At 44.0% G+C, this 26,993-nt stretch overlaps 1 protein-coding gene across 6 annotated transcripts in view; it reads right to left on the bottom strand.

Moving 5' to 3' along the window:
• The window catches only part of SIAH1 (siah E3 ubiquitin protein ligase 1), a 75,036-nt gene that overhangs the window by 10,556 nt on the left and 37,487 nt on the right, over positions 1 to 26,993 (bottom strand). The window contains exon 1 of one of the 6 annotated variants that reach the window (XM_050774824.1): positions 13,774 to 13,983. The exons of 1 other annotated variant lie outside the window; for it this stretch is intronic. Coding sequence is in view for 3 of the 5 variants with exons in the window: in XM_050774821.1 (XP_050630778.1) it covers positions 9,507 to 9,591 (85 nt within the window). In the remaining 2 variants the exon portion in view is untranslated. Of the gene's footprint in view, positions 1 to 9,506; positions 11,656 to 11,699; positions 12,949 to 12,969; positions 13,200 to 13,345; positions 13,368 to 13,773; positions 13,984 to 26,993 lie in introns of those variants that run through there. 4 more of the 6 variants (XM_050774826.1, XM_050774823.1, XM_050774822.1 and 1 more) reach the window with 4 other exon arrangements.

Raw genomic sequence — 26,993 nt, 5'->3', positions numbered from 1 at the left:
AAAAGTTGTCAAGAAAATAAACTTCCTAAAGTCTTTAAATTAAACCTTTACTTTCCATCAAAGTGATAGAATCACATATTCTAAGTCTGCCATTAAATTATTAGATATGAAATCAAAGCAAAGTGAGTACCATGGAGACGAAAGAGCAGAGAAGAGCAACAGAACCAGGCAGAGGGTCAAACAGGCTTTTTCAACTTTTTATTTCATACCACACATTACTAAAAAAATTTAAATAACCTTAAAACTTCTTAGCAACACACCTGAAATTAAAATTATTGAAACTATGTCAGTCTTGATTACGAACTAATCTGCAATATAACCAAGTCTCAGTGTCTAGATAAAAGCATTCAAATACTACTTACTTAGTTATCTGAATACAACCATTTACTACCTTATGTTTTATATTCTCTCAGGATACAAAATTCTCAAATATTCCAGTGCACACTTGCTCTTATACTCCATCTTGGCATTTAAGCTGTGCTTTTTAAAACCTTACTTATAAAATTCATGGTACCTAGTTCTACACTCTACTATACAACACATTCAACTTCACATTCCATCTGACAAATCTGGCAGGTAAGCATGTACACACACACACACACACACAAAGAAAAAAATTTTTACAGCAGATCAAAATTAGCAGTAATCTATAGAGTTTGTGATACTACACTAAGCATAAAAGAGCATATTGCTAGGAAGACTAAAGAAATTAAAGAAACAGGGTAAAAAGTCACATTAGCGAGTCCGATACATTTTGACTGATGACTCTTTACTAGTGAAATAGAAAAAAAGTAATGGAATTTATAGGAAAGAAATGCCATCTTTTAAAAAATCATGGAGCCTTATTAAAATTCAATTATATTCAGTTGAAATAGTTACAATCTGTGTTGATAAAAGCAGTACCACCTGAAACTCTAGCCAAACCATTTTAGTTACTTCAACTAAGGATGTAACACAAGAATTAACAACCTGTACTAATTTCCCTCAAACTAAGGAGTTTCACAAGGAGTTCACATTTCTCTAAAAATTTAATATTTTACTTTTGTGTTTTTAATAGTCTAAAAAACATATCAGCACATTCTGAATCATCTGAATACACCTACTAGCCATGTAATTAAATGCCTCTATTCATATTTATGGCCACACAGGCTCTAAGTTGGTCCTATAGTACTCTAATTACACAAGCTAAAGAGAAAAACTGAGGTAGATCTAACACATAAATAATTCATTTGTGTGACGCAAAATGTCATCATGGTTTCCACTAAAGCACTTATATGTCAGTGAAAAAATTAAGATTTCATACGACCACATGATACAGGGCAATTAAGGTATGCTTAACTCAAAAAGAACCTTCCTGATAACAGTCAATTTTGCAACCGTAAGTCAACCCCATAAGTGCAGTTTCAAGACTAAAATTCAGCCAACAGTATCCAATATTTTACTGAATCAGTAATTTGAATTTCAATGGTTCTGTGGTTTTGTTTGTATTTAAATTGCAAGTTTTGAACTGTCAGCAACACCTGACAGAGTTGAAGGATCACTGGACTCCTGCTAATACTCTGTTCGCCGACTTCACATACTCTTGGTTTTCCTATCTCACCAGTCACTCCTCAGCTTCCTTTTATTCCTGCTCTTCTCCCCAAGTTATTGAAATTGTAGCTGCCTATAGATTACTGCAATCTCTTCCAAACCAGTCTCCCTGTTTCCATCCTTGTCTCCCACCCTTACACCCTAAGATGTTCTTTTATGTACACTGGTACTTTAATGATCTCATTCAGTCTCCTAGTAAATTCCATCAACATGCTAAGGATTTCAAATTTTTTATCTCCAGCCCAGATTTTAAAAATAAACACAACCCTCCAGATTTGCCTGAAACCCCAGATTTGTACATCCAATTGCCCCTTCAGGGGGATGGCCAAAGAGAAACTCCTTATCACCTCCCAAAGTCTCTCTCTCCACTCAGAGTCTTCCTTATTTCAACTGATAGAGACTCCATCCTTCCAGTTACTCAGGTCAAAAGCCTTCAAGTCAGCCTTGATTCTTCTCTTTCACAACATACATCTAAAACAGTCAGGAAATCTTATTGTACCTCCCTTCAAAATATATTCAGAATCCAACCATTCCTCCCTACCTCTACCACTACCATCTAGTCCAAGCCACCAGTATCTCTCATCTGGATTACTGCAATATCCTCCCAACCAGTCTTAGTTTCCAGCAATGCCTCTCACCCTCACCACCTAGTATGTTCTAAGAACAGCAATTAATTAATCCAGTTCCATTTTATATCAGATGACATAAATCTCTGCTCTATACCCTCCACTGGCCACCCATGTTAGAGTAAAAGCTGAAATCCTAAAAATAGCCCATAAGGGGCCAATATGTGTAAGGATACAATATGGTGCTGTGTTCCCATTACTCTCTGACTTCATCTCCTACTTTGTTCCCCTTTACTCATTGCACTGACTTCCTTGTTCAATGGCAATGCTAGGCTGCTCCTTTGGGTCTGTGCCTTAAAATACTTTTCTCCTGAATATCCACGTGGCTAACTCCCTAACTTTCAAATCTTTACTTGTTACATTCAATGACACTCTCTCAGACCCTCTACTTAAAATAGCAAGCAGCACCCTGTCCACTGCCCCTCTGTGTACTCCTAAATCTTTGCCCATCTCACGCCTGCTATTCTTTTCCCCGCAAAGAATGTATCATCTTCTAACAGACTACATAATTAACTTACTATTTTTTATTTGTTGTTATAGGAGCCCCCTGTCCTCAACTGGAAGGTAGGATTTTTGTCTGGCTCAATTATGTATCCCAAAAACTTAATACAGTGCCTGGCACATAGTACAGGCTCTAATAAATATTTTTTGGGTGAATAAATAAATCAGAAAACAAGAACTTTGAACTTTTGGTCAGCAACATCCAGGGTCAGAAAGCAACAGAACAATGCTTTTACAATTCTCAAAGAAAATTATATCCTAGAATTCTATACCCAATTATCCTGAAAGTGTTGAGGGCAGAATGATGACGCAAGGTTTCAAAATACTACCTACCCTGGATATGTTCTTAGGAAGCTCCCGGAAGATAAGCTCTTCAAATACAAGGGAAGCAACCAAGAAAGAGAACAGGGTTACAATAAACAGAAGGCTGCATCTAGGAGAAAGGTAAAGAAACTACTGAAGATAATGACACCTTTATGCTAAAAGAGGGCAACTGAAGGCATCCAAACAACCTGATGGAACATTTAGACAAGCGGCAAGGAATGTGAGGTAGCATTAACAGTAAGCACAAAAGAAAACAAAGCCAAAATAGGAAGAAAAAAAAAAGGTATTACCAACAAAAAATACAAACTAAAGAATGCAGAGAAAGAAGTAATCAGTTTATTACATGGCTCAAACTGTGAATAACTTTGACAGTCAGGATAATGCAAATAAAAAACTGCAGTGTTACTAACTAAATTAGGAATGTAGGAATGAGAAGGGTATGCACATGTGATGGGGGCAAGAAGAGTTAAAGTCACAAAAGGAAATCAACAAAGAAAGCCAAAAACTGAAATCTAAAAACAATAGAAGCGTGTTATTTAAAGACAAAGATAAATGCAAAAATAATAAGCTAAAAGAGGTCAAAGTGATGACTGAGGCATGAGAATCACTTGAACCCGGGCATGGAGGTTGCAGTGAGCCAAGATGGTGCCACTGAACTCCAGCTAGGGTGACACAGTGAGACTCTAAATAAGAAGTCTATCCTCTAATCCACACATGTTGGCAAAGGAGTGGGTATGTATGGATGCCTGTTTGTAACAGTAAACTGAAAACAGTCCTATCCTAAGAAAGCAGTTAAATTACAGTCCATAAAACAGAATACTGTGCTGCCTTTTTTAAATAAAATGGACTCATATATCAGACCTATTAACATGTAAGAATCAACTGTTTAAACTGGGGGGAAAGGCCGGGCGCAGTGGCTCACGCCTGTAATCCCAACAACTTTAGGAGGCTGAGGCAGGAAGATCACTTGAGGTCAGGAGTTGGGAGACCAGTCTGGCCAACATGGTGAAATTCCATTTCTACTAAAAACACAAAAATTATCCAGGCATGGTGGCAGGCACCTGTAATCCCAGATACTAGAGAGGCTGAGGCAGGAGAACTGCTTGAACGCAGGAGGAGGTGGAGGGTGCCATGAGCTGAGATCAGGCCACTGCAATCCAGCCTGGGCGACAGAGCGAGACTGTCTCAAATGGGGGGGCAGAAAAAAAGCCACAGAATATACAAATTACAATTTCATTTAGGTTTAAAGAAAAAAAAGGTAAGTATAATAGATATGCATATTGATGTATCTATTTTCATGTATGTACGCAGGTATGTAGCATGTAATGAAACAGAAAAGAAACTGGAAGGACATCCAAACTGCAGAATGTAGTTTAATGGTTTAAGATGCAGGATCAAAGGGAGAGCAAGTCTGGAATCAGACACCAGAGAGAGATGGGACCACTGAACTAGAGTCACACGAAGCATCAAGAACTGTAAGAAACAGAGACTGTAAGCACAAATTTCATCGTTTGAAATTACAGTACACAGTTCAAACATTATAGTTCTTAGAGGTGATAATCATGAGAAATACTATAAGAATTTAGGTCAGATCAAACAAACTAAAATATCTTTGGCTGAGTAGAACAAAAAAAATGTGAAGCACACACAGACTACACTAAAATGTCTACAACGGTTACTTTTTAGTAATCAGATTATAAATAATCATTTGGGGGTGAGGGGGGATTTCTGTATTTCTCAAATGTTTCATAAAATGATTGGCAATAAAAAATATTACACTTAAAAATTTTAGTGCACATTTTATGTTTCCACATTTTCTGTTAATGAATTACTAGTACTTCTACAAAATATAAAATACAGAATTCAAGAGCCGATTTTCTCCTTGCTTTCACTTTTTTCCTTAAAATTCCTCAAATAGATGGATACTTACAGGAAACTTAAAACCAGCCTATTCACAAAAAGCTACATATTTTGTAGACGTTTTATTTTATACTATAAAAAAAATCTTAATTTTTTTTTTTTTTTCTTGAGACAGAGTCTCGCTCTGTTGCCCAGGCTGGAGTGCAGTGGTGCAATCTCAGTGCACTGAAACCTCCACCTCCCAGGTTCAAGCAATTCTCCCGTCTCAGCCTCCTGAGTAGCTGGGATTACAAGCGCCCGGCACTACACCTGGCTAAAAATATCTTAAATTTAACATTTTAAAAGTTAACAAAATTTATGATAGCCCCCTCTCCTCACAAACTCAAAAGAATACAGCCTGCAAAAATTAACATCTGTATAGACAAGTTATCCGAAGTTGTTCTAAAAAAGCTAAATCAGGGCCTTGATAAATTTTTAAAAGTAAAGCTACCTTACTCAACAAGCCTGAGCGCTGGCCAAATTCAAAAGAGCAAAATTCAATGCGAAATACAAAGGAAGGAAACCAGGAGAAGTTTTTAACAAGGAGAGGATTACTTCATTTTGTTAAACAAATTATTGAAGTAGTCTTTCCAAGGTAGAGTCTTCGCAGAGAAGCTAGTATACACTTACATTTACTGTACCAACCATCACTAGACCAAGGTGGTCGATGTGACACTAATAACTATACCAAGTACAGTTAAATATTTTCTACAAAATTCAGGACTGGCACTGAATTCCTTAAGAAAATATTTCTCACTGCAAGATCTGTTTTATAAATATAATTAGTTCTCCAAAGGTTTTTCTCTTTCTAGTTCATTCCATATGTGCCCAGACTCCCTGTTCAAAACAAAAATGAATAAGCAAAAAAAAAAACAAGTAAGTTCAAACATGACTGGGCAACCACAAATCTAATGAAAGGTTTCTGCCAGCATTATTCTGGTCATACCTTGTCTATAACATTAAACCTAAAGTTCTGAAAGGTTTTTTTTGTTTGTTTGTTTTGAGATGGAGTCTTGCTCTGTTGCCCAGGCTGGAGTGCAGTGGCACCATCTCAGCTCACTGCAACCTAAGCCTCCTGGGCTCAAGTGATTCTCCTGCCTCAGCCTCTGAGTAGCTGGAATTACAGGGGGATGCCACCGCGCCCAGCTAATTTTTGTATTTTTAGTAGAGACAAGGACAGGGCTTCACCATGTTGGCCAGACTAGTCTTGAACTCCTGACCTCAAGAGATCTGCCAGCTTTGGCCTCCCAAAGTGCTGGGATTACAGGCGTGAGCCACCATGCTGAGCCTCCTGAAGATTTAAGGAAAACAAAATCATTCTAGAAATACTGGTCAGAAAGTATTTGAGATTGTCAGCGAAAAGAATACGACTTAAAAAACAAAAGAAAGGCCAGGCATGGTGGCTCACGCCTGTAATCCCAACATTTTGGGAGGCCGAGGCGAGAGGACTGCTAAAGCCTTTGAGTTTGAGACTAGCCTGGGCAATATAGTGAGACCTTGTCTCTAATAAAAATAAAAATAATAATAAAATAAGAAGTACTGGGACACAAGGCTATTCAGCTGGTAACTTTGTCATGGACAAGCAAGTAATACTCCTTAATCACACAAAAAACAAAACGTTGAGTGAAAGAAGCCAAACAGAAATGAAAGAGTACAGGCCAGGTGCAGTGGCTCATGCCTGTAATCCTAGCACTTTGAGAGGCCAAGGCAGGCGGATCACCTGAGGTCGGGAGTTCGAGACCAGCCTGACCAACATGGAGAAACCCCGTCTCTACTAAAAACACAAAAAATCAGCTGGGTGTGGTGGTGCATGCCTATAATCCTAGCTGCTCGGGAGGATGAGGCAGGAGAATCGCTTGAACCCGGGAGGTGGAGGTTGTGGTGAGCCAAGATTGTGCCACTGCACTCCAGCCTGGGCAACAAGAGTGAAACTTTGTCTCAAAAAAATAAAAACAACAACAACAGAAATGAAAGAATACAAACTGTATGTACTGTTCCATTCATATAGGGCACAAAATTAGGCAAAGTCAATCTATGGTGTAAAAAGTCAAGAGGTGGTTTTTTTTTTTGAAGGTGGCGGCTCCTTGTTTCTTCGAACTGAGAGGTGGTTACAATAGCGTTCCCTTTGTGAAAATTTGTCAAACTGTACACGATTTCAGCACTTTTCCATATGTATTTAGGCTAAATGTCAACAAAATAGTTTACAGTTAGAAAATAAAAGTCCTAATATTGCTGTAGGTATTCTCCTAGAATCTCCTTGAACAGCCAGATGCTAACATAAGCTAACACTTCACAGCCTCTCTCCTCTCTTTCCCTCTGCACAGCTCTTCAACCTGTCTCTCTCTACTACCCATTTGCTCCAGCAACACTCCTCAGGTCCTAGAGCAGTCCAAATTCATCCCTACTTCATGGGGCTTTTATCTGGCTGCACCTTCCATGTAAGATGTACTCCTTCCCGCTTCAAAGGGCTAGCTCCTTATCCTTGGACACCAGATCTCCCTTCCACCCCACTGGTCACTTCAACACTTTGACTCCTTTATAGTACACTTTACAATTTGTAATTCTGTTTCTTTCTTTCTTCACTAGAAGGTAAGTGGTAATATTTAGAGAAGTAACTTACTCAACTAATTTTTTTACAATAAACACTTGCTGTGTTAGGCAATGTGCTTTGGGATGCAAAGTAGGCAGTGTCCCTGCTCTCATGGAACTTAAAGTCACAAACACAACTAATAAGTGATAGTGCCAAGAGACACATCCAGGTCTGACTCTTAAGGGCTTGTCCTCTTAGCCACTTAATTTTACTGACACTCTAGCATTACGACATGGGGGCTGGGGGCCGGGGGCAAGAAACAGCAATATACTTAATAAATGTTCATGTACTAATAGAACTACGGGTTAGAGAGGTTCAGTAATCTACCCAAAGTAGCACAAATAGACATTTCAGAGGCTAAATACAATTATGAGCAAAGGCACATAGATGCTAAAGCAGTGTTCAAGGAACAGAAGAACCCAGTTGACATAGGGCAAAGAGGAAACACAGGTAATAAGGCTGGCAAAGTTTATAAGAAACAGTATGCCTTGGTAAAAACAAAACTAAAAGGCTAGAAGAGTGTAAGAACAGTGTAAAGTCAGTCACTCAATAACTGTTTACTGAGCACCACCCATGTTCCAGAAACAGAGTCCTAAACTCTTGAGACACAAGGATGATCAAGTCCTCATAGAGATTACAGTCTATTTGGGGAGGCATACAACTAAAGAAAAATTATAATTCAGGAGGATACGTTACAGTGGGGCCGAGCAGAGTGCTATGGGAACACAGAGATGACACCCAATTCAATGTGCAGAGTTCACAAAGAGCTTCTCAGCTAGTGATGTCCAGGCTGAGATAACAGAGCTTAATAGGATCAGAGGGGCTTGCAAGTAAAGTCCAAAATGGCAGGGGAGTAACAAGAGAGGCCGAGGAGAGGCTATGTACTTACGAACCATATCAAGAACTTAGAGGACTTTACACTAAAGCCTTTTAAGTCAGGTTCACCTATTAGAAAGCTCACTTAAACTGCAGTAGGAAAACTGACTGTAAGGCTAGAGACCAAAAGGAGACCTCTTAAAGGTAGAAGGAATGAATGCAAATGTGAAGAAGAGAGGCAATGCCAGCTTTGAGATAGAGAACACAAAAAATATCTGCAAAAGGTATCTGTATCTGAAAAAGAACTGTTATCCAAAATATGCAAACGTGTCTGAACACAGTGGCTCAGGCCTGTATTCCCAGCACTTTGGGAGGCTGAGGCAGGCAGATCACTTGAGGCCAGGAGTTCGCCAGGCTGGCCAACATGGCAAAACCCTGTCTCTACTAAAAATATAAAAATTAGCTGGGCATGGTGGCTCATTCCTCTAATCTCAGCTACTCAGGAGCTACTCAGGAGGCTAGCATGAGAACAACTGCTTGAGCCTGGGAGGTGGAGGTTGTAGTTAGCTGAGATGGCACCACTGCACTCCAGTCTGGGCAAGAAGAGTAAGATTCTGTCTCCAAAAAAAAAAAAACAACAAAAAACAAACAAAAACTCACCAATGAAAAAACAACCCAACTTAAAAAAAGACAGTCAAAAAGACCTTAACTAACTCCCCACCAAAAAAAAGATATACAGATAACAACAAGCATATGAAATGATGCTCCACATCACATGTCATCACAGAAATGCAAATTTAAAACAGTAAGATACCACCACAGGCCAGGCGCGGTGGCTCAGGCCTGTCATTCCCCACTTTGGGAGGCCGAGGTAGGAGAATCTTGAATCACTTGAGGTCAGGAGTGCGAGACTGACCTGGCCAGCATGGCAAAACCCCTTCTCTGCTTAAAAATAAAAAAAAAAAGTTAGCCAGGCATGGTGTACGCCTGTAATCCCAGCTACTCAGGAGGCTGAGGCAGGAGAATCACTTGAACCTGGGATGTGGAGGTTGCAATGAGCCGAGATCACACCATTGCACTCCAGCCTGGGCGACAGAGTGAGACTCTGTCCCAAAAAAAAAAAAAAGAAAAGAAAAGAAAAAGAAAATACCACTACACACCTATAAGAAAAGAACTGCTGAAATCCAGAACAGTGGTACCTCCAAATCCGGCCAAGGATACAAAGCAACAGGAACTCTCATTCATAGCTTGTAGGAATGCAAAATGGTACAGCCAATCTGAAAGACAGTTTGTCAATTTCTTACAAAACTAAAGATACTCTTCACTTTGGGAGGCTAAGACAGATCACTTGAGGTCAGGAGATTGAGGCCAGCCTCGCTGACATGTTGAAACCCTGTCTCTACTAAAAATCCAAAAATTAGCTGGGCATGATGGCAGGCGCCTGTAATCCCAGCTACTCGGGAGGCTGAGGCACAAGAATCACTTCAACCCAGGAGGCAGAAGTTGTAGTGAGCTGCGACTGTGCCACTGTACTCCAGCCTGGGGGACAGACTGAGACTCCATCTCAAAAAAACAACAGAACAACTAAACATACTCTTACTATCTGATCCAACAATCACATTCCTTGGCATTTACCCAAAGGAGTTAAAAACCCATGGCCACACAAAAACCTGCAAATGGATGTTTATAACAGCTTTATTCAGAATTGCCAAAACTTGGAAGCCAACCAAGACATCCTTCAGTAGGTGAATGGATAAACCAACTGTGGTACATCTAGACAACAGAATATTATGCAGCCCTAAAGAAATGAGTTACCAAGCCATAAAGACGTGGAGGAAACCTAAATGCATATTACTAAGTGAAAGAAACCACTGTGAAAAGGCTACATATTGTAAGAGCCCAGCTACACATATGACAGTCTGGAAAAGGCAAAACTATGGAGACAGTAAAAGTAAAAAGATAAGTGGTTGGGGGTGTGGGGATAAACAGGTGGAGCAGAGGATTTCTAGGGTGGTGAAAGCATTCATGTATGTCATTATATATTTGTCTAAACCCATAAAATGTACGTCACTATAATCTCTGGGTTATAATGGTGTGTCAATGTAGGTTCCTCAATTGTAACAAATGTACCACTTTGACAGGGAATGTTGATAATGGAGGCGGTTACACGCGTGGGGACAGGTGCTACACGCCAAATCTCTTGTCTCTTCCCCTCAATTTGCTATTAACTTAATGCCGCTCTAAAAAATAAAGTCAATTTTAAAAATCTGCATAAGGGGATATATGGGTCTACATCTCAGTACGCAAAAAGACTGGAGGCCAGGCACAGCAGTTCACACCTGTAATTCCAGCACTTTGGGAGGCCGAGGTGGGCGGATTACTTGAGCCCAGGAGTTTGTGAGCAGCCTGGGCAAGATGGCAAGACCTGACCTGGTCTCTACAAAATAATTTTTTTAAAAATTAGCCCAGTGTGGTGGCACATGCCCCTAGTCCCAGCCACTTGTGAGGCTAAGGTGGGAGGATCCTTTGAGCCCAAGAGTTGGAGGCCGCAATAAGCTATGACATCACCACGGCACTCCAGCCTGGGCAACAGAGCGAGACTCATCTCAAAAAAAATTAAAAGACCTGAGTGTCATTAGAATATGGACAGTAGTAGGTGAGTAAACAAATATGTACTAAGCACTAGGTACTGAGGATATATATTAAAAACACAATTCTTGCCCTTACGCAGCAGATGTTCTAGTAACTATAGCTATGGGAACTAAATCATTTAAAGTGCATTAGAAATACTGCTATTTTGAAGAATACTATTAAGGATACTTATTGTAAAAAGGAAAATTTCATCTCCATTTTTTTGGGGGTGATGGAAGACTGCGGATTTCATATAGATTTTGTTGAAAGAGAGGGCTGTACCAAAAATATCCAGATTTTAACATTTTACAAGGTGCATATGGGAATTCCACAAAATTCTGTAATAAATCTCTTTAAACAAAGAACCTCCAATCTTTAAAAATTGTGTAAATCAACTGGTTAAAAATACAATTTCAGCAGTCTCCTAAAACTTTGCAAATTACTAAACTTTGTTACCCCAGTTATGTAAGATCTGTTTTCAAAACACGATACCTACTGAAAATCCTACTTGTTATGCTATGTCATTACTGACATAGCTAGATAATTTCTTTATAACTCCAATTTAACCTAATTATGCTTTTTAATTACAGATATTAAGAAAGAATATTTCTCTACAGCAATTTTGTAAGAACTTCCCAAAGCTTAGAGGGAACAGATTAATATTTAACAGATGTAAAGTACATTAAAATTGTTTCTGAATTTGTACTCTGTGGAATACTTACCCTGAAAAGTCATCCGTTTCATATCTATTATACGTATTTCAGTTTAAAATATTAAATGTTACTAAATAATGTTGGAAAGATGCCAATAACAAAAAAAACTGTTTGGCATAGTAAACTTTGGGGAACAAATTCTGGATATAATTGCAACTACCCATCCAAGATTACAGAACTCTGTATCTTCATTTAAATTTTCAGAATGAAACACTACACAACCAATTTGTGTAATCCACTTTGAGTCTCACGATCTACCAGTCTGAAGTCCTAACAACTAACTAAAATCCTCTCCACCATAATTTGAGCCAACATTTCCCAGATAAAATTACCAGACCATTACATTTGCCACCACACTACATTCTGCTCTTCAGTAACTTCTAAAAGTGATGGTAACACCATACATACCACCATAGATACACTCAAGTATTCACTGTCCCATTTTTCCAAGTTAGTTAACTCAAGTCCTTGAAAGTGAACTGATCAATAAATCTAAACTAGCTAAAAGGAGACCTCATTTTAATCAATTTGATTTTTTTTAATCACAAAGATATAGCCATTCAAATCCCTGGCCGTAGCAATTTCCAAAATGCCACCATCTCAGCAAGTTTGTTAATTTATCATACAAATATTGTCCTTTTTAACAACAAAATGCACTGAAAGAAAAAACCCAGCACTAAAGATCTGTGACCTGATTTCACAAATTCTGGCCTATGCACTTTCATCATACCAACACATCATGCCAAGATAACCTCGTAAGTTTAGCTCTTTAACAACAGCCTTAACAGTAAACATTTGTTGAGAACTTAGCATGGGCCTGCCACTGCTTTCAGTCCACCTATTGTCATCTCATCAATTCTCAACAGGGCTTCAGGCAGACACTGTCTTTACAAACCCATTTTGCAGATAAGGAAAGCAAAGCACAGAGATGTTAAGTATCTGCCCAAGGTCACAAACCGGTGGAACAGGATTTGACCCAAAGCAGACAGTCGGACTTCACAGCCCGTGCTCTCAACATCCAAGTGCTGAAGAGTTAACAATTTACCCTTGACACCCGCTATAAGCAAAGGTAAATGCTCAACTGCTAGGAAGGGGCAGTCAGAGCACTGTCCTATATCCAGTATCCACGGTCTCTCTGTTTGTTCATGGCCTCTATGACTTTGGCAAAGGAGCTACACAGATCTGATTTTCCGAACACCCAAGCTAGACTTTTCTGAATGTCCGAGCGAACAAATTATGTATCTTTCCAGGAAAGGGCCGAAGGCGAAAAAATACCTACGCATTGGTGAGGCCCAGCTTATTCACTTTCTTAAGTTATAAATTTGGGAGAGTTAAGAAAGGACCCCAAACTACCCGGCAAATGAAGCCTAGGAAATGCCAGGTTTATAATAAGCCAGAGCTTCCCTGGCACGCCGTTCACGCGCTCTCTTCTCTAACGACATAAACAAGGGAGGAGGCTGCATTCTTCCCACTGCACAATGAAGCCTCCGGCCGAAGCGGCAGGAAGAGCGCAGCCCCGTCCGGGACGGCTCCAGCCGGGTGTCGGGGGCAGAGAAACGAGACCGAGGCCGGCCGAGCGGCGCGGTGCGGCCCGGGCCTCCGGGCGCCGTGGGGAGGGAGGGCAGGGCCCCGGCAGCTGCCCGCACTCAGCTGACCTCCGCCATGTTGGCCGCACACCCCGGGACCCTCCACAACAAAGGCCGGCACGAGGGCGCGGGGCGCGCCGGGCGCCACCCCCGGCCGGGCCCGCCTCCCGGGCGCGCGGGGGCCGGGCCGCCGCCGAGGCCCTTCCCCCGCCCTCGGCCCGGCCGCGCGGGGCCGACCCTCACCGCCACCCCGCCGGGCCCGGGGCTCCGGGGGCGGGGGCGAGCCGGCTCGCGGAGGCTGCGGGCAGGGGAGGGGCGGGGGGCGGCGCTCGACCGGGCGGCCCGGCTTCGGCCGAGACAAAGGCGCCGCCGTGCCGACTACTGCCCGCGCCCTGGCCGGGCCGCCCTTCCCGCCCTCCGCCATTACCGGGCCTGGGCGCCCGCCTCCCGGAGAGCCCCTCGCCGCCGGCTCCTCCCTCAGGCCGGGCCCCACTTACCTGTGGGCGGAGAGCGCGCCTCGGACCCCGGTCCTGGCACCAACGCGCTCCGTCGCCAACCCCCGCCACCGCGGGCAGCGCCACCGCCTCTTCCCGGCGCCGAGACCGACGGGACACTCTGGGCCGCCGCCGCCTCTCGAGAGCGCGCCCCGCAACGGCCGCCCCGGCTCCCCCCTGGCCGCCGCCGCCGCCGCCGTTTCGCGCGTCCTCGAGCCCGCCGCGCGTCCCCGCTAAATACCACACACTGCGGCGGCGACCATGAGGAGGCGCGGCCCCGCGCGTTGGGAGCCTGGGGGCGGGGCTTCCGCGAACGCGCGGGCGCGCAGGCGCACAGGCGTTGGCGCGGCCGGCGGCGGTCTCCGCGGGTGTCGCTGTGTGGGTCTGCAAGGGCAGCGGTAGGTGCGGGGCTACTCGGCTACCGTTGCTGCGCCCGTGCACCGCGCGTTCAACAGATCCTGGCCCGTGGCACTCTGGCCCGCGAGAAGCTAGCTCTTGCCCGCCGGATCAGGGCGGCTTCTCCCGCGGCGCTTTGTTCCGGGGCCGCGTGACCCCTGGCTCCGGCCGGAGGGGTCGCCCAGAGGGATGAGACCCCCAGGCTGGCCGCCGCTGCGGCCTCGTGCACCCCCGCCCTGTTTTGTCTGCTGATTTCGCCCGCGCCTGCACGGATCCTTCCCAGCTCCACTCAGTCCCAAAGAGAAAGCGGCTGCCCTGGCCACCAACCGGGACCCCACCCCTAGGGAAATTCCCAGCCTCTCCCGTGGTTGAGCCGCTCTTCAGCAACAGCGGGACGAGCTTCAAAAGCTTGTTTCAGCCAAAAAGTGGGTAATGGGAGAAGCACGCCTTTTCCTCTGTGTCCATCCTCATCTAGAAAGTCCCTGATTAGGGACTCTGCGTTCCACTTCTTGAAATAATAAAAGGAAAACGTCACTTGCAATTCTTTGATGGGTGCTATGAGCAGAAGCAAGCATCTGAGACATTTACAAGGCCTGATTGGATTTCCATGTAAGAGGCATTAAAATGGTATTCTGGCCGGGCGCGGTGGCTCACGCCTGTAATCCCAGCACTTAGGACGCCGAGGCTGGTGGATTACCTGAGGTCAGGAGTTCGAGACCGGCCTGGCCAACATGGTGAACTCTTAGCGGGGTGTGGTGGTACGCGCCTGTAGTCCCAGCTACTCGGGAGGCAGAGTCAGGAGAATCGCTTGAACCCGGGAGGGAGAGGTTGCAGTGAGCCAAGATGGCGCCACTGCACTCCAGCCTAGCTACAGAGCAAGACTCCGTCTCAAAGATAACAATAATATGGTGTTGTGTGTGAAAACTAAAAAACAGTTACTCTTTATATGGGATTTTAGAAACGAGGGACTCGTCTCCTCCTCATCACCTCCAAGCTCCCCACCATCAGCAAATCTCTTTCGGTAGGAAGTTTTTAAGCAAGTGCTCCACTGAGAACATAAGTTTCAGCAGAAAAAAATTATCCTAGGTACTAACACAAGCTGTTAAGTTCCGGCTTCCCTCAGCAAATTGGTAGTCTGCAACTGTTGATACTTCTGACTCTCTTCTCAGTCTAATAATACTTTGCTTATTGTGGCTGCTCTTTTCCTCTGGGACCATTAGCAGATCCAAACAATGTTTCTTGAAGTTGGGAAAGTAAAGAAACGCTCTTAGCCGCAAGCGTCATACACTACTAATATGCTGGTCCCCAAAGTCCAAAAGTCAGTTAAAGAACTTGGGTGAGTTATATAGGTCCATATAGTTTTCGATCGCGCTATCATTCATTTTTGCAACAACCAATATTTTCAGAGGGAGCCTAAGATGTTCTGTATACACTGTGCCCGTCATGGAGCTTACCAAAAGTGAGGAAGACATTTATGTATTCGTTCGTTTATTCAGGCAGACACAATGCTAGGTTCTGGAAATACGGAGCTGCTAGTTCTGAACTCAAAACACATACAGTACAACTCAGTGGTGGACACAAACAATCTCCTAAGTAAATGTACCACTACAGTGTGAAAAAATTGCAAAAGAAAAAAAGGTGTCTGGTACTACGAAGGTGTATAATAGGACAAGTATATAATAGGATAAGTGACTGAGTAAGGACGTGAAGGATTAGGGATTATAAGGAATGAACTGGTTCAGGCAAGGCATGGTAGTTCATGCCCATAATCCCAGCACTTTGGGAGGCCAAGGAGTCGATTGACACCAAGAGTTTGAGAACAACCTGGGCAACACAGCAAGACCCAATTTCTACAAAAAATTAAAATATTAGGGAGCTGGGCATGGTGACTCACACCTGTAATCCCAGCACTTTGGAGGCCAAGGTGGGCAAATCACCTAAGTTCAGGAGTTTAAGGCCAGCCTGACCAACACGGTGAATCCCCATCTGTACTAAAAATACAAAATATTAGCTGGGTGTGGTGGCAGGTGCCTGTAATCCCAGCTGCTTGGGAGGCTGAGGCAGGAGAATCACCTGAACCTCCCAGCTACTTGGTTGCAGTGAGCTGAGACTGCACCACTGCACTCCAGCCTGGGCAACAAGAACAAAACTCCATCTCAAAAAAAAAAAAAAAAAAAAAAAAAAAAATATATATATATATATACACCAGGCACGGTGGTACACACCTGTAGTCCCAGCACTCAGGAGGCTGAAGTGGGAGGGTCACTTGAGCCTAGGAGTTGGAGGTTGCTATGAACTGTGATTACATCACTGCACTCCAGCCTGGGCAACAGAGCCAGATTCTATCTCTAAAAAAGAAAGGAAGGAAAATAACTTTCCTTTTGAGGGGGTAGTAGAAAGTGGAGTACCTGAATAAGGCAAAAAACATTTCAGAAGAAAACTTGGTGTGGTAAGAAGACTACTCAATTCTAGAAACAAAAAAATCACCCTCTTGCAGAGTTTTTTCTTGGGGAGAAGGGTTGGGGAAGGGACTGAGAGGGCTAAGGCACTGGGATGTGGTGTAGACCATAGTGCTGAAGAAGCCAGTGGGGTGCAGAGTGTTAGGCTCTGTGGGCCAAGTTACGGAAGGGAGCATCTGTATCTGGCTGGTAAAGCCAAGAAAGGATTTGTTGAAGCAATAAAGTTTGAACTGGGTCTTGGCTAAGGAGTAGGAGTTTTCCAGATGAAGATGGAAAGGCTTTCCAAGCAGAAGGGATAGTCACTAAAGAGAATGGTGTGTCCAAGACTGAATGGACATGGGAGGGAGGAAAGACTGGCCGCAGCTGGAGCAGGATCCCCCAACTCAGGAAGGAGGTTACAGGTCACTGCCCTTTGGGAGCTGGTTATGTGCTCCATGCAGGCAGGTTTTGTGGAGTCATATGGAGCATAGAGTGCCTAATGTAAATAAATGCCTTGAGAAAAAACGAAGTTATTTTATTTTTGTCTTAGAGACAGGATTTTGCTCTGTTACCCAAGCTGGAGTGCCGTGACACAATCAAAGCTCACTACAAGGCTGGGAGCAGTGGCTCACACCCACAATCCCAGCACTTTGGGAGACCAAGGTGGGCTGATTACTTGAGGTCAGGAGTTCAGGACCAGCCTGGCCAACATGGCCAAACCCCATCTCTCCTAAAAATACAAAAATTAGCCGGGCATGGTGGTGCATGCCTGTAATCCCAGCTACTCGGGAGGCTGAGGCATGAGAATTGCTTGAGCCCAGGAGGCAGAGGTTGCAGTGAGCCAAAACTGTGCCACTGCACTCCAGCCTGGGCGACAAAGCAAAATCTGTCTCAAAAAAAAAAAAAAAAAAAAAAAAAAAAAAAAAAAAGTTTTTTAAAAGCTTACTGCAGGCCGGGCGCGGTGGCTCAAGCCTGTAATCCCAGCACTTTGGGAGGCCGAGATGGGCGGATCACGAGGTCAGGAGATCGAGACCATCCTGGCTAACACGGTGAAACCCCGTCTCTACTAAAAACTACAAAAAAATTAGCCGGGCGAGGTGGCGGGCGCCTGTAGTCCCAGCTACTCAGGAGGCTGAGGCAGGAGAATGGCGTGAACCCGGGTGGCGGAGCTTGCAGTGAGCTGAGATCCGGCCACTGCACTCCAGCCCGGGTGACAGAGCGAGACTCTGTCTCAAAAAAAAAAAAAAAAAAAAAAAAAAAAAAAGCTTACTGCAGCCTTGAACTCCTGGATTGAAGCGATTCTCCCACCTCAGCCTTCCAAGTAGCTGGGACTGCAGGCATGTGCCATGACACCAGGATAACTTTCAACTTTTTGTAGAGATGGGGGTTCTTGCTGTATTGCCCAGGCTGGTCTCAAATTCCTGACTTCAAGTAATCCTCCTGCCTCGGCCTCCCAAAGTCAAAGTGATGGGATTATAGGTGTGAGCCAACATGCCTGGTCTCCAGGGTTCATTTTAGAGCTGGCATTTTGAGCTTTGTCAATTTCAATTAAGGCATAACTAGACTTTACAAGATGGAATTATGTGATATACTTTTTAAGCAATAAGATAGACTCTGATCTGAACAAACTGCTAGGCAAATTTAGAAATTTAGCCACGTGTGGTGGTGCATGCCTGTTGTCCTAGCCACCCTGGAGGCTGCGGCAAGAGGATCACTTGAGCCCAGGAGTTTGAGGCTGCAGTGAACTATGATCACATCACTACACTCCAGCCTAGGCAACAGAATGAGACCTTGTCTCTTAAATAAATAGGCTGAGTGAGGTGGCTCATGCCTGTAATCCCAGCACTTTGGGAGGCCAAGGCAGGCAGATCACTTGAGGCCAGGAGTTTGAGACCAGCCTGACCATCATAGGGAAACCCCATCTCTACTAAAAATACAAAAAATTAGCCGGGCGTGGTGGTGCACACTTGTAATCCTTGGGAGACTACTTGGGAGACTGAAGCAAGAGAATCACCTGAACCCCGGAGGCAGAGGTTGCAAAGAGCCAAGATCGAGCTATTGGACTTCAGCCTAGGCAACAGAGCGAGACTCTGTCTCCAAATAAATAAATAAATAGGCATGAAGCAAACATGTGACACATACAAAAGTGTAGATAAACTTAACATTTAGTGGCATCTCCTCTTACCAGTTAAGTTCTAAACTTTACCCAAAGAATGAAAAAATAGGCTGGGCGCGGTGGCTCACGCCTATAATCCCAGCACTGTGGGAGGCCAAGGCGGGTGGATCACCTGAGGTCAGGAGTTCAAGACTAGCCTGACCAACATAGTGAAACCCTGTCTCTTCTAAAAATACAAAAAGTAGCCGGGCATGTTGGCAGGCGCCTGTAATCCCAGCTACTCAGAAAGCTGAGGCAGGAGAATCACTTGAACTCGGGAGGCAGGGGTTACAGTGAGCCGAGATGGTGCCATTATACTCCAGTCTGGGCGACAAGAGTGAAACTCCGTCTCAAAAAAAGAAAAAAAAAAATCCCCTTTGAAAATCTTTTCAATTGCCCATAAATTATAGTATACCTAATTTTGTTTATAAAATCCCATACTGGACTGGGTATGGTGGCTCAAGCCTGTAATCCCAGCGCTTTGGAAGGCCAAGAGGGTGGATCACCTGAGTTCAGGAGTTCGAGAGCAGCCTGGCCAATGTGGTGAAACCCCGTCTCTACTAAGAATACAAAAATTAGCCGAGCATAGTGGCACATACCTGTAATCCCAGCTACCTCGGAGGCTGAGGCAGGAGAATCACTTGAACCCGGGAGGTGGAGGTTGCAGTGAGGCAGAGATCATGCCATTGCACTCCAGCCTGGGCAACAGAGCGAGACTCTGTCTCAAACAAATAAAAATAAAAATAGAAAAATCCCATACTGGGCACATATGTACAAATTCCCAGTGTATGATAAAGTTTATATGTGCAAAACACTAGTTTACAGTATTCGTAATTACACGATTTAAACTGCAATTTTACTTTCATGTTTTTGGAGAGAAGTTATAGCTCCTCAATACATGGGAAGGTCAACAGAGTTTGGTTCACTTCAATTTGGAGGTAAATTTTACATTTTCACAGGCTATATGCTGGACATAGCCATGTGGCCTTGACCTGGTTGCGAAGGGCAGAGGAGTTCTGTCCTGGCCCTCAAAGGCTCCTGGGGAGGAGCAGCTCTGGGGTGAGATGTGTTTCTCGCCCCCAGAACCCCTGGGCCTCTCTGCAAGCAGTGAAATGGACATGGTCTAAGAGAGAACTTGCCAACATGGTTATTAAAGTTCTAAATACCCGGCTTTGCCAAAGTCAGATTTTGTCCTCCTTATCCCCCATCCCTTCCTCTACCCAACAGTATTTGTCCATCTGAAAATAACAGTCTCTCTCTGGCCCACTGCTGACGGTCGAGGAGTTACCTTATAATCTAGTGGATTCTCTTAAACTGCAGGGATGCCCAGGACACAGTGTCCCCTGAGGATGCCGCACACCGGTCTTGAAGTGCTGGATTGTTGACGTCAGGCACCCAGAAGCAAATTCTGCCTCTGGAATTCTCAAACTTGCTTTTCTTGGCTTAGTTTGTGCCTGCTCTCCTCTAGAAGAGTCCCAATTACTTCTTGCTTTCCCCACTTCCCTTTTATACAAAACAAATCTAATCGGGTTAATTTCATCTCTGAGAATTCCTACCTAGATTTGGGTGGGGCTCAATCTGATTTAGTTAATTCTGGGTGGTAGCTATGGGTGGGACATGAACATCACCATTATAAATTTGATTTACCCCCCTCTCAAAAAAAATGTACCTACCATTTGAAAGAAAATAGCCCCACCATGGGGGTTACTAAACACCTTTTCTGAACAGGGAGGTGACTCTGCTTCCTTGACAGTTTATCTATAGAAAAGCGTTTTGTAAACTGTAAAGCCAATCCAAATAATCCTCTAATTGATGGGATTTCAGGAACAGTGACAAATATTTTCAGGCCACATCTGGATAGGGAGCCTTCCTGGTCCCCTCAAATCACATCAAATGGCAATTCCACGTACTCCAATGGAACATAACACTCTGGTCCTGTGTCTGGCCCGTAGTTAAGGTACCAGTGATGTAAATTACTTTCCTCTTATGAATAAAACAGGCACTGGCCAGGCACGGTGGCTCACACCTGTAATCCCAGCACTTTGGGAGGCCAAGGCAAGAGGATTGCTTGAGGCCCAGAAGTTCCAGACCAACCTAAGAACATAGCAAGACCCCGTCCCTATAAAAAGTTTAAAAATTAGCCTGGCGTGGTGGTGTGCACCTGTAATCCTAGCTAATCAGGAGGCCAAGATGAGAGGATTGCTTGAGCCTGGGAATTTGAGGCTATGGTGAGCCGTGATTGTGCCCCTGCACTCCCAACTGGGTGACAGAGGGAGACTCCATCTCTAAAAACATAAAAATAAATGAAACAGGCACTGATGAGAGTACCTTTATTTGGGGGTTTTGGTATGAATTTATATTAAATTGATATTTATTTCTTTATTTTGCAATCTCAGCTCACTGCAACCTCCACCTCCTGGGTTTGAGTGATTCTTATACCTCAGCCTCTCAGATAACGCTGTCAAAGTTGGCTGAACTAGTTAAGATGTTTTCCAAGTATCTTCATGTCAATACAGTTATTTTACAATAGACCAATTCACAAGACCAAACCTATCTATTGAATCACTGATGGGCTGTGTTTGTTTCCAGGCAATCATAGATGTCTCTTGCCCAGGAAACTACAGCTATCTCCTCTTACATTAAACCACTGATACCCATTTGTCATTCAGCTTAGGTGGATAGGTCTCGAAACACATTAGCATTGCTCTGCTGGTAGCCAAACAGAGAGCCTTTTTCAGCCTGGAAACTAGAAGGCGGTTCCTGCCTCCCACATAGATTCCTATAAGCTTTGCAAAGGAAAGCAGGTCCCCAACTTGTCCGATATGCCTAAAGCAGAGCAGAAGCAATGTTTTCTTTATCAGACACACCTGTTGCCAGTCACTGTCTGAGGTTGGTGAATGTGTTAAACAGTATCCCAAACAAATTCTCCTGGACATGGTGGAGAAGGTAGAGATACAACATGAGCATCAAAGAATGAAACTGGAAGTAGCTGAAGCAAGTTCCCAGAAGTCCAAGTGGTTGGGAAATGCATTCGCCCATACTGTAGTTTTCCTTCAATATAATCAAGTTTCTTCAGGAAAAAGGTTATGTGCTAGGCATCACATTTTTCAAGAAGTTAGAGCTGGGCACGGTGGCTCATGTCTGTAATCCCAGCACTTTAGGAGGCCAATGTCTTCAGATCACCTGAGGTAAGGAGTTCAAGACCAGTCTGGCCAATATGGTGGAACTCCGTCTCTATTAAAACTACAAAAATTAGCCAGGTGTGGTGGTGGGTGCCTGTAATCTCAGCTATTCGGGAGGCTGAGGCAGGAGAATCACTTGAACCCCGGAGGTGGAGGTTGCAGTGAGCAGAGATCACACCACTGCACTCCAGCCTGGGTGACAGAGCAAAACCCTTGTCTCAAAAAAAAAAAAATTAGAAAACCATTCAGGTTTTTATGTAGCTGGTGGAAGTAGGTGATACTGACAATTACTTTACAGTAATTGTTGTTCTTGAGTTCATTGGAATGCAGTAATAACTGTACAGTGCATTAAGTACAACCCCTGCCTCATGCCCAACCCACAGATGCTCATTTCCATGGATCCAAATCTTTTCTTTACACTTGTCAGAATTTAGCCTTTTTTTTTTTTTTTTCCTGAGAGAGAGTCTTACTCTGTCACCCAGGTTGGAGTGCATTGGTGCGATCTTGGCTCAATGCAACCTCTGCCTCCCAGGCTCAAGCAATCCTCCCACCTCAGCCTCCTGAGTAGCTGGAAACACAGGTGCATGCCACTGTGCCCAGCTAATTTTTTTGTATTTTTGGTGGAGACAGGGTTTCACTATGTTGCCCAGGCTGGTCTCAAACTCCTGAGCTCAAGTCATCTGCCCACCTCGGCCTCCCCAAGTGCCGGGATTATAGGCGTGAACTACTGTGCCCGGCCTTAGCCGGTTTTAAAAATTAAGTATTTGTTGGACTCCTATGACATAGCAATAAGTAGAATAAGCCCCTGGAGGGCAGGGTGCGTGTCTGTATTTCCATCTATGCCTAGTACAGTGGCTGACACATAAAGAGCCCTCAACATTTTTGTTGAGCAAATGAAGAAATATTAAACAAGGACCATGACCTTAACTATCACCGTCTATGGAATCTGTTTCCAGTTTCTCTTTTACATCCTTTCATTCATTGTTAGTAGATACTTGACTTTCTTTCCAAATTATCTTGGAGAAACTAGCATTTAGAAACATTTAGCATTCAAGAAATGCTTAACACACGCACAAGTTTATGAATTACTTAATTTAATACTAATAAATATATGAAGTGAGCACTGGTATCCCATTTTACAGATGAGGAAATGGAAACTCAAAGGATAAAGAACTCTCCCATGGCACGTACTAATAAGTGGAGGTGTGGAAGTTAACATCCAGGTCCGTCTGGCTCCAGAGCCTTTGCTCCTTGCTCATTCATTGTGTCTTACAGCTAAGGAGAAACATGATCTGTGATTCATATTTATCCAGGTGGGCTTACACATGAATCTGCAGGGTCCTTGAGTCCTTTATGAGAATTTGTCAATTCAGGGTTTTCATTTTAATGAATTTTAGAAGGATGAATTAAAGTATATTTTAAGTTATCTAAACAACTACCTACAACGCACTGTTAATGAAAAAATGGCCAGGTGCGGTGGCTCATGCCTGTAATCCCAGCACTTTGGGAGGCCGAGGCAGGTGGATCACCTGAGGTCAGGAGTTTGAGAACAACCTGGCCAACATGGCGAAACCCCGTCTCTACTAAAAATACAAAAATTAGCCAGGTGTGGTGGTGGCAGGCACCTGTAAACCCAGCTACTTGGGAGGCTAAGGCAGGAGAATCGCTTGAATCCAGGGGGCAGAGGTTGCAGTGAGCCGAGATCGTGCCACTTTACTCCAGCCTGGGTGAAAGAGCAAAACTCTATCTCAAAAAAAAAAAAAAAAACACACACACACACACAAAGTTATAACGCTTAGAGTACAGTGGTGACCACTAGAAGCATTAAAGCTGTAATGGTTAAAGGGGTTATTTCTGGCAAAAAAAAAAAAAAAAAAAAAAAAAAAAAAAAAGTACTAGGAAAGGGAAACTAAGTGGAGTTGGGGTAGAGAAAAGGGAGAAAGTTGTTTTTTTTTTTTTTTTTTTTTTTTGAGATAGGGTCTTGCCTCATCACCCAGGCTAGAGTGCGGTGGTGCGATCAGAGCTTACTGCAGCATCAACCTCCTGGGCTCAAGCGATCCTACTGCCTCAGCTTTCAAAATAGCCACCACATCCAGGTAATTTTTGCATTTTTTGTAGAGATGGGGTTTCACCATGTTGCCCAGGCTGGTCTCGAACTCCTAGGCTCAAGCAATCCACCCACCTACGCCTCCCTAAATGCTGGGATTACAGGCGTGAGCCACCGCGGCCAGTCTAAAGTATGTGTGATATTTGAATAAGAAAGCAGGCTCGAGGCTGGGCGAGGTGGCTCACGCCTGTAATCCCAGGACTTTGGGAGGCCTAGGTGGGCGGATCACTTGAGGTCAGGAGAAATCCTGTCTCTACTAAAAATACAACAACAAAAAAATTAGCTGGGCGTGATGGCACACTTCTGTAGTCCCAGTTATTCAGAAGGCTGAGGCAGGAGAATCACTTGAACCTGGGAGGTAGAGAGGTTGCTGACCTGAGATCGCACCACTGCACTCCAGACTGGTTGACAAAGCAAGACTTGGTCTTAAAAAGAAAAAAAAAATGTCTGCCTGGGCATGGTGACTCATGCGTATAATCCCAGCACTTTGGGAGACTGAGGCGGGCGGATCACCTAAGGTCGAGAGTTCGAGACAAGCCTGACCAACAAGGGGAAACCCCGTCTCTACTAAAAATACAGAATTAGCTGGGCGTGGTGGCGCATGCCTGTAATCCCAGCTACTTGGGAGGCTGAGGCAGGAGAATCACTTGAACCTGGGAGGCAGAGGTTGCAGTGAGCCAAGATCTTGCCACTGCACTCCAGCCTGAGCAACATGGGTGAAACTCGGTCTCAAAAAAAAAAAAAAAAAAAGTCTACAACCTAACCCCCAGAACCTGTGAATAAGTTACTTTACGTGGCAAAAAGGACTTAGCATATGTGATTGAGTTAAGGATTTTGAGATGAAGACATTATCCTGGACTATCCCATGGGCCAAGAGATAGAAGATGTGATAACAAGAGGTCTGAGCCAGGCTCAGTGGCTCACACCTATAATCCCTTTGGAGGCCAAGGCAGGAGAAGCACTTGAGCCCAGGAGTTTGACACCAGCCTGGGCAACATAGCAAGACTCTTATCTCAACAAACAACAACAAAAGCAGAGGTCAGAGAGACCCAGAAAGGGGCCATGAGCCATGGAATGCAGGAGGCCACTAGAAAACTGAAAAGGCAAGGAAACAGATTCTTTCCCTGGAGCATCCAGATGGGGCCAGCCCAGCCAACACCTTGATGTTAGCCCCATAAGACTAATTTTAGACTTCTGACCTCTGGAACTGTAATATAATACATCTGTGTTGTGTTAACCCACTAAGTTTGTGGTAATTTGTTATAGCAGCGATAGGAAACTAGTACAAACACAAAACAAAGTGTAAATCCTCAGTCAATGTAGAGTGAAAGAGAAGTGAGGGGCAGCTGTGGACAGCACCCTTCCAATATCACCGAATATCTGCAAACAAAGCCAAAATATCCCTGGGTAAATCAACAAAGTGGAGGCAGAAATCTGTCTGGATTGTTTGTTAAGTTGTATTAAGACCGAAGAGGCCATGGAAACTCACTGAACTTGGTATTTACATGTATACAATCTCAGTCTTCATCCCTTGATCCTATTGAAAGAAAGCAAATACCTGTCTGCTAGTTATGGTGAAACTGTCCCTACACAGTTAAGCAACTGATTCTTAATAACTGTCTCCACTGACTGTGGTAATCAGTGAGAAACAGCTTCTCCCAGTTCATTCATTCCTTTTTTTTTTTTTTTTTTTTTTTTTTGAGATGGAGTCTCACTCTGTCACCCAGGCTGGAGTGCAGTGACCCGATCTCGGCTCACTGCAACCTTGGCCTCCCAGGTTCTAGTGATTCTCCTGCCTCAGCTTCCTGAGTAGCTGGGACTATAGGGGCCCATTGCCACACCCAGCTAATTTTTGTATTTTTAGTAGGGACAGGGTTTTGCCATGTTGGCCAGGCCAGTCTCCAACTCCTGACCTCAGGTGATTCACCTGCCTTGGCCTCCCAAAGTGTTGGGATTACGTGGGTGAGCCACTGCACCCAGCATTTTTTTAATTTAGAGACAAAGTCTCACTCTATTGCTCGGGATGGACTCAAACTCAGTGGTTCAAGTGATACTCCTGTCTCAGCCTCCCTAAATGCTGGGATTATAGGCATGAGCCACCGCACCCAGCCCCCAGTTCATTTCTTAATCAAGAGAAATATTGATTAACCCAATTGACTTTCCAGCATGTATACTGTGTATCTGTATTCATAGACATATTTCTCTTTTCTTCCTCTTAATAAAAATGTAGCTCTCAAAGATATCCTGAAAATAGTGCTCAGGCTTACAACATTACAGCTTTAATGAGCCAAGAACTCTATTTTTTCCCTATTACACAGAACAATAATTCTCAACAGCTTAAATTTTCAAAGTACTTCACAGGCATTTAATTAATCCTCTCCATTGCCAGAGAGAAGGAAACTGATATTCGTAGCATCTCATCCTGACATCCTTTAATTTGGCAAGACTTCTGCTGGCTTTGAAAACAGCGTCTGAACCACTGAGGTTATTTGGGCCACCATTGCTTAATCGGGCCTTCTTACCTAACGAAACCTGGTCATCAAAGCAGTTTAAATTGCCATCCCATCAGCACTTTACATGGGGCAGAGGGAGCTACTTTGAGCCTGGAAGAGAAATGACAGTGATTCCCTCAGAGAAATGACAAAGCTCATCTGTGCGGAGCCTGTGAGATGAAGCTTGTGATTAAGGCCTATTGCCAATTGCATCAGAGCCTGATTCACTCGGTGTAACTGGGGCATGATGTGTATCGCGAGGCCCTTCTCAGAACCCTGCTCTCCTGAGGACCGGAGAGAATCAGCAGTTGAATTTCACTGTGTTCTTTGCTGAGCCTCTCCTGTGTGTGGGAAGCTCTAGGAAGCCCTACTTTTCTCTCTTTTCAGACCTGCTTCCTGCGGAAGGCATAACTAAGACTAGTCATGCCACCTCGATCACCAAACAGGATTCTC

The sequence above is a fragment of the Macaca thibetana genome, chromosome 20, assembly GCF_024542745.1.
Source record: "Macaca thibetana thibetana isolate TM-01 chromosome 20, ASM2454274v1, whole genome shotgun sequence".
Taxonomy (NCBI): domain Eukaryota; kingdom Metazoa; phylum Chordata; class Mammalia; order Primates; family Cercopithecidae; genus Macaca; species Macaca thibetana.
The sequence above is the reverse complement of the archived record's forward strand: the minus strand, read 5'-3'. Positions and strand labels throughout refer to the sequence as shown.